The following is a 15,733-nucleotide window of genomic DNA, read 5'->3' as shown; positions in this document are numbered from 1 at the left end:
ATAACAACCACTAGATTAAGTGGAGTAAGCAGGTATTGTGTTATCCATTTTACAGATAAGACAATTGAGGTTGTGACTAATTGAAAAAGACAAATCTAGTAAGTGGTAGTGTAAGGATTTGAACTCCAGGTCTTTTAACTCTTCTCTTATATCACAGTTGTCCCTTATCCTATTGAATTAAGAAGTTACCAATATTAAAAACTATCATCGTTCCTTAAGTACACAACACAACATCCTGTACCTAGTGGGCATGTTTTATTTTTTTAAGTTCAATAACCTGTGATACCTGGAATCACCTCTACAACCTCAAGAGGTAGGGGAGGATATTAAAAATAATGAAAAAGGGTAAGTTTTAGGAAAAAAATAGTTTAATATAAAAAATAATAACTCCTACAGCAAGCACTGAGCAAAAGTGTCTTTGTGGAATTAGTTCTTTCTAAGCAGGCAGTCTCCTCAGGGCCTGATTCTCTCATTTACCCTCTGAGTGTTAATCTGGCCATCTGCCCAGAAGTCAGCTCCCAAAGAGATCCTCTAGTACTGACACCTCATAGACTGGTGCTTCTGTCTATGGACTGTAGGGGTGTGGAGGGAAGCTATGTATCTCTAAAGGAGGTGCTAAGAATTTATTAGCAGCTTATTAAAAAAATTCCCTCTCTTCCTCAAGGCCAGTTTGCAGGGAAACCTTGGGGCCGTTTGCCAAGCAATTTTGAGAAATGAGACCCAATTTCCTCAGTGTAGGACTGACTAGGAATTCCATACAATGGAAGAAATAGAAAGGATCCAAAAGGACATTGTGCATGTGTGTGTGTGTGTGCTGTGCAGTGATGGTGGTGGTAGAGGGAAAGCTGAAAGAACAAAGTGTGTAGTACTTTGGTAATGGATGGTAATGTAAAAGGTGTCAGTCAAGTAGTCTCCTCTAAGAAATTCCTCAGAAAAGGTTACCAGCTGTAAAAAAAAAAGGGTTCCAGATGAAGTAATGATCTATAAAACCAAAGGGAATCACTAGTAAGTTCCTCCATTCTGTTCAGTACTGAACAATAAGACGTCTAGAAGCCTAAGGATGCTCTGGCTAGGGGCCAGAGAGAAGTTGAAGCAGTTGCCAAGCAACAGTTAGTAAGTCACAGCACAAGAAGATGTCCTAAAACTAGCATAGTCTTTATTATCCTGTGGGAGCCACAGGCAATGACACAGCAAGCTCTGAATGGGGAGATGAGATGTGGCAGAGACACTCAGAAAACCAGTGCTAGGAACGCCAATATTCACAGAAGAAGAAAATAATACTAGAAACTAAGATGATGATCCCTGAGGTCCTTGTGATTTCTAATATCCAACTGGAGGATAATAAAGGCTGAAACAGATAGGAAAGCCCAGTTGGTGATTAAAGTGAAGAGAGAGACAGGCCGTAGAGCAGTGCCTATACTGAGTCACTAGGAGGTTGAGAGGCAAAATCCAGGGATGGAAGTAGAAGGTAGGACCTGGCTTCAGGTTTGAGACCAGTTCCCCGTCTCAGGCCAGTGATCTGGAAGAGGTAAATTGAGACCAGAAACTTACTACTTACTACTCACTTGGAACTGAGACAAAACAATGGAAAGACTGCAGTGGGGACAAGACTGCCTCATCAAGAAGAAGTAAAATCTGTCCTGGGCATTAAATAATAGTACAGAAACTAAGTTGGGAGACATAAAGAAACATACTCAATTTACTCATTTCCCATGACCTACTCCTCCACTTTACCTCAATCACACACAAAGATGATCAGACCTTTGTCTTGTCATCATCTCATTCATAAACTTTTCAATCCCCTTATCTGATCACAATCATTCTGTCTTCTCCCTTTGCCTTGTTACCCTACATCATATTCTTCACCCTCACGAGACCCTCTGACCCCCTCCCAATTCTCTCTCAGATAATTATCCTTGCACTAGTTACACTCTCCTCCTTCAATTCTACACTGTTCTCTTCTCCTAAGTCCTTTGCCCCCTTACCACATTGCCAACCTTGCCCTGCTAAGCCTCAACCTTGGATCACTCCCACCAACCCCTGGCTTTCGCTCCTGACCAAAACTGGAGAAAATTGTGCTGACTAGGTCCACTATGAATTTACTTTACATAATCTCACTGGGGTCCTTATTGATTTAAGGACCTCCTTTTACATCCCCCTAATTAAATCACTGTCCCACTTATCACAGTGGTTCTTCCAAATCCTTTCTTCCCTGTTCAACACACTCCACCTCACCCCAACCCACCCTGCCCCCATGGATCCCTATCCCATATCTCTGAACTGAGAACTTTGCCTCATATTTTACTGAAATAATTGAGACCATTCTCTGAGAGCTTTCTCTTCATCTCAGTTCATGCCGCTCAAATGTCTTGTGCCACTGTCTCATCAACCTCTATTTCACATAATGACGTGGCCCTTCTCACCAAAGCAAGACCCTCCACATGCACAGCTGTGCAATCGCCATCCCCGGCCGCTCCCCATGCACTACCCCAAGGGTCCCTTTGGGCCTGAGTCTGTCAGTGGACACTGTCAGTGTTCCCAAAACCCGGGGGCTGTCCACGCCTCCATTGTCTCCTCTTGAGCTGTTGGAGCCAAGACCAAGTATGGCTGGCGCTAGTGGCCCAGCAAGGGGACGGCCATGCACACCTGCAGCTACATGGACTGCGGAAAAACATACCAAGAGCTCGCACTTCAAGGCTCACCCACACACGCACACAGGTGAGAAATCCTATCACTGTAATTGGGATGGCTGTGGTTGGAAATTTGCCCAATCAGATGAGCTAACCTGGCACCACAGAAAACCCATGGGGCACTGGCCCTTCAGTGTCGCCTCTGAGACAGGTTTCACCACCTGGTCCTGCAAATGAAGAGGCATATGTAACCGGGCTCCACCCCAGACAAGCCTGTAGCTACATGCTGAGCCTGGAGGCTGGCACCTCTCTGAACTCCTCCCAGAATATGACTGGTATTTACTGAACTTTTGTGAAAGGCTAGCGTTCAGCAGGACAGTCCTTGTACATAGGGCATTTCCCCTAATTGGCCCTTGAGCACAGACTTAACAAGAGGTTTCTGCATTAGAACGAACCCCTTACTCTTATGCCAGTGGGACTGAGTTACAGTCGAATCAGACAGTTTTGTTGCCAATATCACCTAAAAGGCACAGGAAGATTCCCTACTTCTTGATGAATTTTGTATTCAAGATGGTGCAATAGCATTCTCACACTCTCAGCCATGGTGTACACTAGTACAGGGCTTGATGGCCTGTAAGAAACATAGCCTTAACTTTATTGCCTAAGTTGTTAGATACCATAAATATTTGGTAAGTATTGTAATAATGTAAATATAAGGACAAATGGGAATTGTGCCTGTTTCTATTTTATATGAAATTAATTTCTCAATTAAAAAAAGAAAAACAAATGTTTTGCATCTTTTGGGGGGGGGGGCAATGGGGATTAAGTGACTTGCCCAGGGTCACACAGCCAGTAAGTATCAAGTGTCTGAGGCTGGACCTGAACTCAGGTCCTCCTGAATCCAGGGCCCATGCTTCATCCACTGCCCCAACTAGTTGCCCCTGTTTTGCATCTTTTTTTTTTTTTTTAAAGCAGCTAGGTTGCTTACTGGTTAGAACACCAGCCATGAAATTGAAGGACCTGATCTTTCCATTCCTTCTTAGCCTCCTTTGCTGAAGCTTCATCTATATCCCTTAACCACGAGTGTCTTCTCTCTAGGACCTACTTCCCTTCTCCCGATATACCTTTTCATTTGTTGATTCGTTAGCACCCATAGATTCTAATACCTCTATGTGGATGGGTTTCAAATCTACTTATCCAGCTCTAAACTTTCTGCTGACCTCCTTTTTCCCATCTCTAATTGCTTACTGAACTTCTCTAACTGGATATCCTGTAGATATCTTAAACTCATTATCCTTCCTCCTAAACCATCCCCCTTTCAGACTTCACTGTTACTGCTGAAAGTCCCACCACCCTCCCAGTCACTCATGCTCACAACCTAGATGTCATCCTTGACTCTACACTGTCTTGAGCCCCATATTCAATCTGTTATCAAGGCCTGTCAGTTTTGCCTTTACAAAATCTCTTGTATATGCCCCCTTCTCTCCTTTTGACACTTACCACCCTAGTGCGGGCCCTCATCATCTATTACCTGTACTATTTCAAAAGCCTGTGGGATGGTCTGCATGCCACAAATCTCTCCTCACTCCAGTCCACCCTTCAATCAGCGGTCAAAATGATCTTCCTAAAAGTCTTGACCTTGTCACTTAATAAATTCAAATGGCTCTCGGTCACTTCCAGGATCAAATGTAAAATCCTCTGTTTGAAGTTCAAAGCCTTTCAAAATCTACCCCTCCTTCCAGTCTGCTTACGCCTCACACCCTTCTCCCCAACACACATATTCTGCAATCTGATGACACTGACCTCCTTCCTATTTCTTAAAAAAGACACCCCAGGGGGAGCTAGGTGGTGCAGTGGATAGAGCAGTGGCCCTGGATTCAGGAGTACCTGAGTTCAAATTCAGCCTCAGACACTTAACACACAAGCTGTGTGACCTTGGGCAAGTCACTTAACCCTCATTGCCCAACCAAAAAAACCAAAAAAACAAAACCAAGACACCCCATCTCCAGACTTTGGGCATTTTCATTTGCCATTCCTCATGTTTGGAACACTCTCCTTCCTTGTCTCTGCCTCCTGGCTTCTTTCAAGTCTGCAGAAATCTCAGTTTCTATAGGAAGTCTCTCTATTCTAGTGCCTTCCCTCTGTTGATTATTTCCAATTTATCATGTTTATAGCTTGCTTGTAAATAGTTATTTGCATGTTGTTTGCCCCATAATTACTGTGACCTCCTTCAGGGCAGAGATTGTCTTTTTGTTGTTATTATCAACTTCACTCAATACAGTGCATGGTACATAGATGATTAGAAAATATTGATTGACTGTTCATAGTTGCACTGTGACAATATCATAAATTTATTTACATATTTAGAACTATTTTAATCATATTATCAAGGAACTCTTTTGTAGAACTAGACAAAATGATGTCAAAATTCATCTGGAGAAAGAAAAAGTCAAGAAAATCAAGCAAAAGGATGAAAAATGTAAGATTGAAGGGATCCTACCAACACTGTCTCAAAGAAAAGAAATAATTGAACTGAATAACTGAAAAGAAATAATCATTGAAATTATTTGATGTTGGTTAAAAAATAGAAAAGTTAAACAGTGACACAGTTTAAGTAAAGAAGAACCAGAAACAATTTATTGTAGCATAGTATTTGATAAACCCAAGGACACCAATTAGTGTGTTAAATACTCTATATTAGTCAAACTGCTGGGAAAACTGAAATGACATATAGAACAAATTTGTTTTACATCAATATCACCGTCTATACACCACTACATATACATACACACATGCATGAATACATACATACATACATATACACATACACATTCTCTCTCTCTTTCTTTCTGCATGATCAGTTAATGTAGGTCTTTCCAGGTTTTTCTGATAGCATCCTGCTCATTATTTTTTTGTTTGTTTCCAATAAGTAACAAAAAAATTATGTTTCAATCTGAATTCAGATACCATTAGTTCTCTCTCTGTAGATGGATTGCATTTTTTATAAGACCTTCAGAGTTGTCTTAGATCATTGCATTGCTGAAAATAACTGACTCATTCACAGCAGATCATCTCACAATATTGCTGTTATTTTGTATACAGTAGATTTCACTCTGCATCAGCTCATGCAGGTCCCTCCCGGTCTTTCTGATAGTATCCTGCTCATATTTTTTAAAATAGTAAACTACATTTATAGAGTACTTTAAAGAAATATTTCCTTACAATTAACCCATGAGGTTATTATAACAACAGTAATAGATAACTTTTATATAGTACCTTAAACTTGACAAAGAATTTTCTTCACAATAGCTCAGCAAAGTACCATGTTTTGCAATCATCATCTTTGATCAATCATCAAACATCACCAATAATCCTCATCATCATCTTCAGTCAATCCTCCTCCTCATCAATCAGTCCTTATCAATCAATCCTCATCTTCCTCCAGTCATCATCAGTCCATCAATCAATCAATCCACCATCAACCAATCAATCACCATCTTACATTACTCTTGCCTCTGCTTTAAAATTTGCTTCTGACTTCCCCCTCCTCTGCTCTGCCCTCCCTTCTTTCACCCCTCCCTTCTTATCCCCTTCCACTTTTACTTTCCTTCAGGGTTAGATACATTACTCCACCCAATTGAGTGTGTATGTTATTCCCTCCTTGATCCAACTTTGATGAGATTAAGGTCTTTGAGCTAATTCTGATAAGTGTAAGATTCATTCACTTCCCCACTCATCCCCCATCTTTCTCCCCACTCCATAAGCCCTTTCCTGTTTCTTTCATGTGGTATTTCACCCCTTGTACCTCTCCCTTTTTCCCCTCTCCCAGTGAATTTCTCTCCCCCCTCACTTTTACCCTAAAGAAGTCATCATGGGGCAGCTAGGTGACACAGTGGACAAAGTACCTGCCCTGGATCCAGGAGGACTGGAGCCCAAATCCAGCCTCAGACACAAGACACTCACCAACCCCAACTGCTCCCTCCCCCCCCCCCAAAAAAAAGATGAGCAAAAAATAAATGCTTTACAGATATCATCCCTTCATAATCAATTCCTACCTGTGCCCTCTGTCTAAATTTATTCCTATCATCTTCCCTAATAATCAGAAAGGTCTTATGATTTAGATATATCATCTTCCCATATAGGAATGTAAACGGTTTAACCTTTTAACATCTCTCATGAATTCTTTTTCCTGTTTACTTTTTATGCTTCTCTAGGGTCTTGCATTTGAAAGTCAAATTTTGTATGCAGTTTAGGTCTTTTCATCATAAATTCCTGAAAGCCCTCTTTTTCATTGAAGTCCCATTTTCTCCCCTGAAAGGTTATACACAGTTTTTCTGGGTAGGTGATTTTTGGTTGTAGTCCCAAATCCTTTGCCCTCCAGAATATCATATTCCATGCCCTCTGATCCTTTAATGTAGAAGTTGCTAGATCATATGCTATCCTGACTGTGGCTCCACAGTATTTGAATTGTTTCTTTCTGGCTGCTTGCAATATTTTCTCCTTGACCTGAGAGCTCTGAAATTTGGCTATAATATTCCTGGAAGTTTTCATTTTGGGATCTCTTTCAGGGGGTGATCAGTGGATTCTTTCAATTTCTATTTTACTTTCTGCTTCTAGAATATCAGGGCAATTTTCCCTGACAGTCTCTTGGAAGATGATATGCAAGCTCTTATTTTGACCACAGTTTTCAGGTAGTCCAATAATTTTCAAATTATCTCTCCTGGATCTATTTTCCAGGTCAACAGTTTTTCCAAGAAGATATTTCACATTGCTCTCTCTCTCTTTTTTATTCATTTGGATTTGCTTCATTGTGTCTTGATTTCTCATAACTTCACTACCTTCCATTTGTTCAATCCTAATTCTTAGGCAATTATTTTATTCAGAGAGCTTTTGTATCTCCTTTTCCATTTGGCTTTTCAAGCTGTTGACTTTTTTCTCATGACTTTCCTGCATCACTCTCATTTCTCTTTTTTCCTCTACCTCTCTTACTTTATCCTCAAAGTCCTTTTTGAGCACCTCTATGGCCTGAGACCAGTTCATATTTTTCTTGGAAGCTTTGGATACAGGAGCCCTGACCATTCTCATCCTTCCCTGAGGGTACACCTTGATCCTCCCTGTCGCCAAAGAAACTTTCTATGGTTCACAACTTTCTATGCTTGCTCATCTTGCCTGTCTTTAACTTGACTTCCAACTCCTTCCCAATGTGAGGCCCTGCTTCCAGGCTATACTGTCCCAAGCCTCAGGGGTTCCCAGGTGACTGGATGAAACCTGCAGACTGGATGAGGCTCAGAGGGATTAAGTGATTTGCCTAAGGTCACAAGTCTAGTAAATGTTGGAGCCACAAATATAGAGCTGGAAGGGACTTCAGAGACAAACTAATCAATCCCCCCTTATTTATGAGAAAACTGAGTCCCAGAGGAGTTAAGTGACTTGTCTCTGGATAGATAGTAAGAGATCTAGGATTTTAATCCAATTCCTCTAGCTCCAGAGTCACACTCTTTCTAGTGCACCATACTGCCTCATTAATCTCACTATATCAGGTGAAATTGATCAAGTTAATGGAGAATCTCTCTTTATCTCTGCCTGTCTCTCTGTCTCTGTGCCCCTCTGTCTCAGTTGAATCAGTAATGGGTCAACAGGTAACACTTACTAATAGTTAAAATTGGCTGTTTTATTGGGAAAAGTAATTTATAAGAGTCCCAGCAGTCATTACATTTGGGAAACACAGCAGCAGGGATATGATTCAGTGTCTACCAACTGGGAAATATTTGCACTTACAGGCCTAGGTTAATGCTTCCAAGAGGAGTTATTACAGGTACAAGCTTTTTACTCAGTAAGCATTCTGAGTCAGAACAAATATAATCAATCCCCAAATCAGGTATTAATTAATAAATCCCCAATAGAATTGAAAGGACATGGTTTAACCAATCATAGAAAAGGAATTAGTTACTAGTTTGTTGATATCATGTAAGCAAAGGAACTACAATGTAAATCACAAAATAGGATTAATTCCTTCTATTGAGATCTCCACAACCCTTTGAACCAGTGCAAAACCTTAGAGATGATCATGCATAAACCCTTCATTTTATCAAAGATGAAATATGGAAATCTAGAAGGAATGGAGCCAGGGTTCAAACCTATAGCAGTGCACCTGTGCCAGCTCACCTGAATTCATCAGGAACAACTAGATGCTCTCTTACTATTTCCTTTTTTAACCTGTGTGTCAACTACATCAGCCACTTTTGTTTGGTCATTTCCATTGCTAAGATTGTTTTTCATGTCAGAGAAATAAATCCAAAATAAGAATGGAAAGCACTTCTCTTTGTTGTCAGTTTTCATTATCCCAGCTACCCCAACATGTAAAGTGGCCTAGTCTTGGGGGGGGGAGTAATTCTGCTTTTTTGTTGCTACAGGGATTTTTTCTTTTTCTTTTTGTTTTTTGTTGCGGCAATTGGGGTTAAATGACTTGCCCAGGGTCACACATCTAGTAAGTGTCAAGTGTCTGAGGCCATATTTGAACTCAGCTCCTCCTGACTCCAGGGCCAGTGCTCTATTCACTGAACCACCTAGCTGCCCCTGTAGCTACAGTTTTAAACTCACTTCCCTCCCCATCCATTTTTTTGTCCTTCACTTCCCTCCTCATCCTCCACTCATTCTAAACTTTGACACTTGCTAACAATATTTTTATGGGACTCTGGCATGCTCTTATATCTATTTTGTGATATAGTGCCTTGTATATTTACAGTCTTTTCTCTCATAGTTTTCTTTAAAAAAAATAGCCCCTTTCCTTAGAATAACAAGACATCTGGCCATTAGATTTTTATGAGTTTTCGTTAGGTGTGATTCTTGGCCATCTGAGAGCATGAATCTGTCATCTCTATATTTTAAACCATAGTGTCCAGATATCCAAATTTCATTCTCAGATACCAACTTCTTAAACAGCTGTTCACCTCCCTGATCAATTCTTCTTTTCTTCATCCTTTGTGTTCAAAGGGGAACAATGAAGAAAACACAACTTACCTTGTTATGGTCTTTTGTTCATAATCTTTGATAATACAACTTAGTTTCCTTCTGCCAATACAGTTTATGCCCATATGAATCACCCAAAGTAGGGAGAAGACATTGGTTTTGATAAGTCTTAAGATATTCTCTTATATTTTGTACATATAATCCAGGAAGACAGTGGAGTTCTTTCTTGTTATTAAGTTAAAAAGTCACTGTCTTAGTATTTCAACCAACACCCCTGTTCTAATTATCCTCTGATCCAAATGGATAGTCTCTCACTTGGTAGTTTTTTTTGGTTCTACTACTTCATTCTTTGCAGAACTAGTAGCTTTCTTTCCCTCAAAGGATATATGTCCCTCAGCTCCAGGAAAAGAGAGCCTTCAGGCTTGTTTGTAAGTTTTAAGTGTATAGCTATCCTTGTCCTTGGTATCTTTTTCTGTATTACACTGGACGTGGTCAAGGGACCATAGATCAAATAGAATCTGAGTAAAAGAGATTTTTTGTCATTGCAGTTCATGCTCAATAGAAAAGAGACAGTAGAGATAGAACAGTTTGTAAAGACTCATTCTTTGGGGTGCTCCTTTAACTCTGGCTCATGTTCTATTTACAATACAAACTTATTTTAATGAAGAAATGTCCATTGCTACAAAGAACCTAAAACAGCTACAATGAGTACCTCTGCATTTCCCTCCATTTTAGGTGACTGTTGATATGGAGGGCACCACTGTTTAGTCTGGGTCATTACTCAATATGGAACACAGAGCACAGTCCAAGGAATGTTTGCAGAAGGAAAAGTCTTGCATAATATTCTCTAGCAGGACAAATACCAACAGAAAGGGCTGTGCAATCCTGCTGATGTCCAAAAATTCTTTTTGAAGCTAATGTAAATAATCACTTTTATTGCAAAAATGATGCCTTATGTTACCTCTATGTTTCACTGGAATGAAACTGCTCATTAATAGTTGAGAGACTAAAAATTAAAAGAAATAAACAAAAAACCTAAATCTAGTGACAAACATGAAATATTCATAATTTGCATTTAAATCTTTTCCTATGTTCCTAGGCCAATGATTGTACTTGTCCTGTGTTCTGTATCAATTCTGCTACCAAGTCATGGAAATTCCATAGTCGTAAGACTCCATAACTGGGAGGAAGCTAGGTGATATAGTGGATAGAATGGATAGAGTGCTAGAATCGGAAAGACCTGAGTTCAAATTCATTCTGAGACACTTCCTATCTGTGTGACTCTGGGCAAGTCACTTAACCTTGGTCTACCTTAGTTCCTTTAGCTATAAAAAAATAAGGACAATAAAAGTACCTTCCTCCTATGGTTGTGAAGATAAAATGAGATATTTTTAAGGTTTGTTTTACAAGCCATAAAACACTATTATAAATACTATTATTATTAATAATAAAATGTTAGAACACATAGTAAAAGAACCTGAAAAGAGTTTATGGATCATCTGTAACAAAAAAATGGAGCATTTATTGATGATGTGTATATTCCCTTTTATCACTAACTGCTATAATATCATGAAAAAAATGTGATGGAAGGTGAGATTGGGAGACAGTAGAAAAGGTCCTAGGATGGGAAGTGCAATGGAGTAGAAAGCAGTTGAATGGGAATTAATTCTTCAAAGCTGAAAAGTGTGACTTTTGGAAGTGAGGGAAAGGGAGGGAAGTTGGGAAATGAACAAAGAAAGGAGCCAGTAAACTTTGTAAGCATAGAGCTGGAAGAAACTTTAGAAAATAGAATTTTAGAACACAAAATCCTAGACTGCTAGACTTGGAAGGGACCTTAGAATCTAGAATGTAAGTGATAGAGGTATCACTTACCCCCAGCTTCATTTTAAGTGAAAAAATTCCATGGCAAGAAACATGAAACATAATTCTTTTGTAGCCCATATAATACCTGGTCCCAAGTAGGACTTTACTAAACACTAGTATTATTTGATGTCCTCTCTTGATTTGAATTTGGCCTCTCTACTTTGAGGTTTTCAAAAATTCATTCTTCCAATGGACCACTTTTGATGACTGTGGTACAATGGGAAAAGGACTCAGCTGAAGGATCAATCCCTGGAATGCCTACTCTGTGTATTATGCCTTCTTATTAATGTGATCATGCCTTTACTGGACAGAATCACCACATTGGGAAGCAGATAATGTCCCTGGAGCTATCATCTTAAAGTGACATTTATTTATATTATTGTAGCAGTTGAATTAGATTTGTCCTAACCCCAATGGGCAAAATGAAGAGTAGTGAGTGGAAGTTACAGAGAGGCAGAATTTGGCAGAATGCAAAGAAAAAAATAAACAAAAATCACCTCACAAATAGTGCTTTCTTTTTTTTTGTGAGGCAATTGGGGTTAAGTGACTTACCTAGGGTCACACAGCTAGTAAGTGTTAAGTGTTTGAGGACGGATTTAAACTCAGGTCCTTCTGACTTCGGGGCCAGTGCTCTATCCACTGTGCCACCTAGCTGCCCTACAAATAGTGCTTTCTAAAGGGTAAATTTACTGCAGCATCAGTATTTACATGTAGCAATGGACAAAGGAGGCCAGTGTCACCGGATTTCAGAGTACGTGGAATGGAGTACAGTATAAGAAGATTGGAAAGGTAAGAAGGGACCACTAGTCCTGAATGGCCAAACAGAGGATTTTATATTTGAACCTAGAATAATGGGAAATCATTGGAGTTTATTGAATGTCGTAGGAGTGACAGTGGTCAGACCTATAATTTAGAAAGACTGCTTTGTTAACAGTTAAGTTGAGGATGCACTGGTGTGGAGGAGAGACTTGGGTTAGGGAGAATAACAGAAGACGACTGCAATTATCCAGGGATGAGGTTATGATGGCTTGTACCCAATAGCTGCTGTGTCAGAGGAGATGAAATAAATAGGAGAAATGATGAGACTTGACCACAGACTGGATACATGAGGTGAATGCTGGTGAGGAGTTGAGGATAACACCAAGTTTGTGAGCCTGGATGACTGGGAGTAAGCTGGTAACCTTGACAGTGATAAGGAAATTGATATAGATGAAGTAATTTACCTTATATGGACAATTAAAGAGTGGCTTAATATGAATATTCGAATGAGCATATGAATACACGAATGTAATACAATAATGTTGTGTCATAAGGAATTATGAGAAGCAATTTCAGAGATTCCTGCATAATGTGAACTGATATAGAGTTAAATCCACAGAATTAGGAGAACAATTTTTAAAAAGATGGCAACTGTAAAGTAAAAGACTTTTGAAAGAATTAAGAAAGGGGCATAAAAAGGTTGTATATTTTAATTTTCTTTTGTATAGTCTTTTCAGTCATGTCTCATCATGACCCCATTTGGGGTTTTCTTGGCAAAGATACTGGAGTGGTTTGTCATTTCCTTCTCTAGTTCATTTTACAGATGAGGAAACTGAGGCAAATAGGACTAAGTGACTTGCCCAAGGCCACACAGCTAGTACGCATCTGAAGCTAGATTTGAACTCAGGAAGATGAGTCTCCCTAACTTCAGGCCTAGCATGCTATCCATTGTACCACCTAGCTGCCCCTTAGTTTTCTTTACATATATATATAAAAGAAATATATATATATATATATATATATATATATATACACACACATGCACACCTACATATATGTATATATATATATATGAGTGCATATAACATACTTTAAATATTATATACTTCATTTAAAAAGTAGTTTGAAGTAGAGATTCATGGTTTCCGATGGAGTCCTCTTGTGGGTTATTTCTTTTTGTATTTATTTCTTTTTAGTATTTATATTCAGAATAAAAAATATTTATAAAAATAGCTTACTATTAACCTGGTTGACTGTTAATGGGAAACAAACCATGTGGAGTTTTTAAGTACAGTGCTTGGAGATACAGACACACAGAATTAATGGCAGTAGCAGTTATCCTCTATGACAACATGTAAATGAATGAATGTTTGGGTTGTCCAAAGTAGGTATTACATTTACATTTACTTGAAAACTACCCTTCTGTTCCTTCCACCTCTCTGTTATCATTTATCCTTCTGATACCAATGAGAATAATTTTGAATTTCTTTCATAGAACATCTCTTCCAATATTTGGAGACACAAATTATGTTCTAGGTTAAACATTCATAGTTCTTTTAGCTGATCCACATTTGGTACCATCTTCTGTCCTCTCCTTATCTTAATTGCTGTCCTCTGCTTATGACCCAACTTATCAATGTTCTTTCCGAATCTTGGTACATAGAACTTGTTATACTATGTTAGATATCATATGATCAGAGCAAAGAATAGCGGGGTTAATTCTTCTCATGTCTTGGATACTATATCTAGTTGTCAGCGCACAGGGTTCTAAACTTAGATTCAGGAGACTTGAGTACAAATTCTAGTTCAGACAATTATTAGCTGTGTGACCCTGGGCAATTCACATAGTCTGTATCTGCCTCAGTTACTTCATCTATAAAATGGGGAAAATAGTAGTACCTACTTTTCAGGGTTGTTTTGAGGATCAAATGGAATGACATGTAAAGCCTATATAATACCAGCTAGCATTTATATAGTGATGGAAAGTTTGCAAGAGCAACTCAGTGTAACAGATAGAGTCCTGGATTTCTCAGGGGACAGAGGGCCTGGGTTTGAGTGTCATCTCTAACTCAGACAAGTCATTTCCCCTTTCTTGGTTTCGATTCCTTCATCTTTAAAATGAAAGAATTGAAGTAGGTGATTTCCAGTGTTCCTTTTGAGTCTGATTTTCTATGATTTTTTTAAAGTATTCTGATCCTGTTATCTCATAAATTTACTGTTAGACATTGAACACATCAAAATCAAACTTTAAAAAAATGAACTACAAAATCCTTTATGAATCAAATACCTTCACATAAATTCAATTAAGTCTTCACATGACCTCTTGATGTCATCTTCCTCTTGGAGAATGAAAGACAAACAATAACACTCCAATAATAGTAGCATAGTTTCAGTAATTTTCCTGGAAGCACTCTGTTGAGAAGTAAGCAGTCCTGAATGTTCAGCTACTCTGGCCAAGAAAACACACGTAACAATCTTAAGTTTATGATTGCCTATAGAGATTAGGTAACAACAGATTTCAGCATCCCACCTGTTGCTCTCTGACTAAAGTCTTCCTTCTGGCTGAGATCAAACACAGGAAAATGCATTAAGTAACACATGGTTTAAAAACATTGCCTTAATTTCTATGTGGGGAATAGTCAAGTAAATGGAAGAATCAAGTTATTGGAAATTGTCATTTTGCCTGTGTCAATCTGGGAAAACAGGGCCCTGGATTTTTCCATTTTCTGTTTACTGAACTGGGGGAGGAGCTCTTTCCAGGGGCAAATAAGAGTAAAGTTCGACAGTGAGCAAAGTGAGCAGCTCAGTGTACTTTGGGAGTGAGTGGTAAGTAATGTTTTTCTCTTCCAATGCTCTCTGCTCAGATAAATAAATCTCTTTGCTCTTTGAATCAGAGAAAAATAAGAGCTGAAAGGGACCTTAGTCCAACTCATATATTTTATAGATGAAGAAACTGAGGCCAAAAGCTGGAAAGTGACCTGCCTAAATTTACACAGATTTAAGCATCAGAGTCATGATTCAAATTCAAGGTCCTTTGATTAACTCCAGAGCTCTTTCCAGTACATCCCAGGAGTTCATTCAATAACAATAAAAACCCCATTTTCTCATTTCAGCTATGCCACTAATTGGAGAGAAGCCACTATGGCAGAAAAACAAGATCATTTTTTAGCTATGTGACTCTATGCCTCCATTTCCTCATCTGTAAAATGTGTGTACTAATCGTTGCTTTGCCTACCTCACAGGGTTGTGTTGAGGAAAATGCTTTGTAAACCACACAGTGATATGGAAATAAGAATAAGTATAATGATCTAAGGGCCTACCCAGCCCTAGCCATTTTGGTTCTGACATTATATAGAATACACACACACACACACACATATATGTGTGTGTGTGTGTGTGTGTGTGTATGTGGGTATATATATATATATATATATATACCCACATATACACATGTGGGTGTGGGTATGGGTGTGAATATATTTCTATCTATCTATCTATCTATCTATCTATCT

The 15,733-nt window shown here is 38.9% G+C and overlaps 1 protein-coding gene and 1 long non-coding RNA gene across 4 annotated transcripts in view; one reads left to right on the top strand and one right to left on the bottom strand.

Moving 5' to 3' along the window:
* Positions 1-14,765, bottom strand: part of LOC122739867 — a 52,170-nt gene extending 37,405 nt beyond the window's left edge. The window contains exon 1 of the long non-coding RNA XR_006354686.1: positions 14,509-14,765. This is a non-coding gene — a long non-coding RNA (uncharacterized LOC122739867). The remainder of the gene's footprint in view (positions 1-14,508) is intronic.
* LOC122739866 (alpha-1-antichymotrypsin-like) overlaps positions 12,208-15,733 on the top strand; it is a 52,159-nt gene continuing 48,633 nt past the window's right edge. For 2 of the 3 annotated variants that reach the window (XM_043981577.1, XM_043981576.1), the window contains exon 1: positions 12,208-12,251. In XM_043981577.1, coding sequence (XP_043837512.1) covers positions 12,223-12,251 — 29 coding nt within the window. In that variant the 5' untranslated portion in view covers positions 12,208-12,222. Of the gene's footprint in view, positions 12,252-14,889; positions 15,048-15,733 lie in introns of those variants that run through there. The other variant, XM_043981578.1, reaches the window with a different exon arrangement.

This window comes from Dromiciops gliroides, chromosome 2 (genome assembly GCF_019393635.1).
Source record: "Dromiciops gliroides isolate mDroGli1 chromosome 2, mDroGli1.pri, whole genome shotgun sequence".
Lineage (NCBI taxonomy): Eukaryota > Metazoa > Chordata > Mammalia > Microbiotheria > Microbiotheriidae > Dromiciops > Dromiciops gliroides.
Note: the sequence above shows the minus strand (reverse complement) of the source record. Positions and strands in the feature narration are given on the sequence as shown.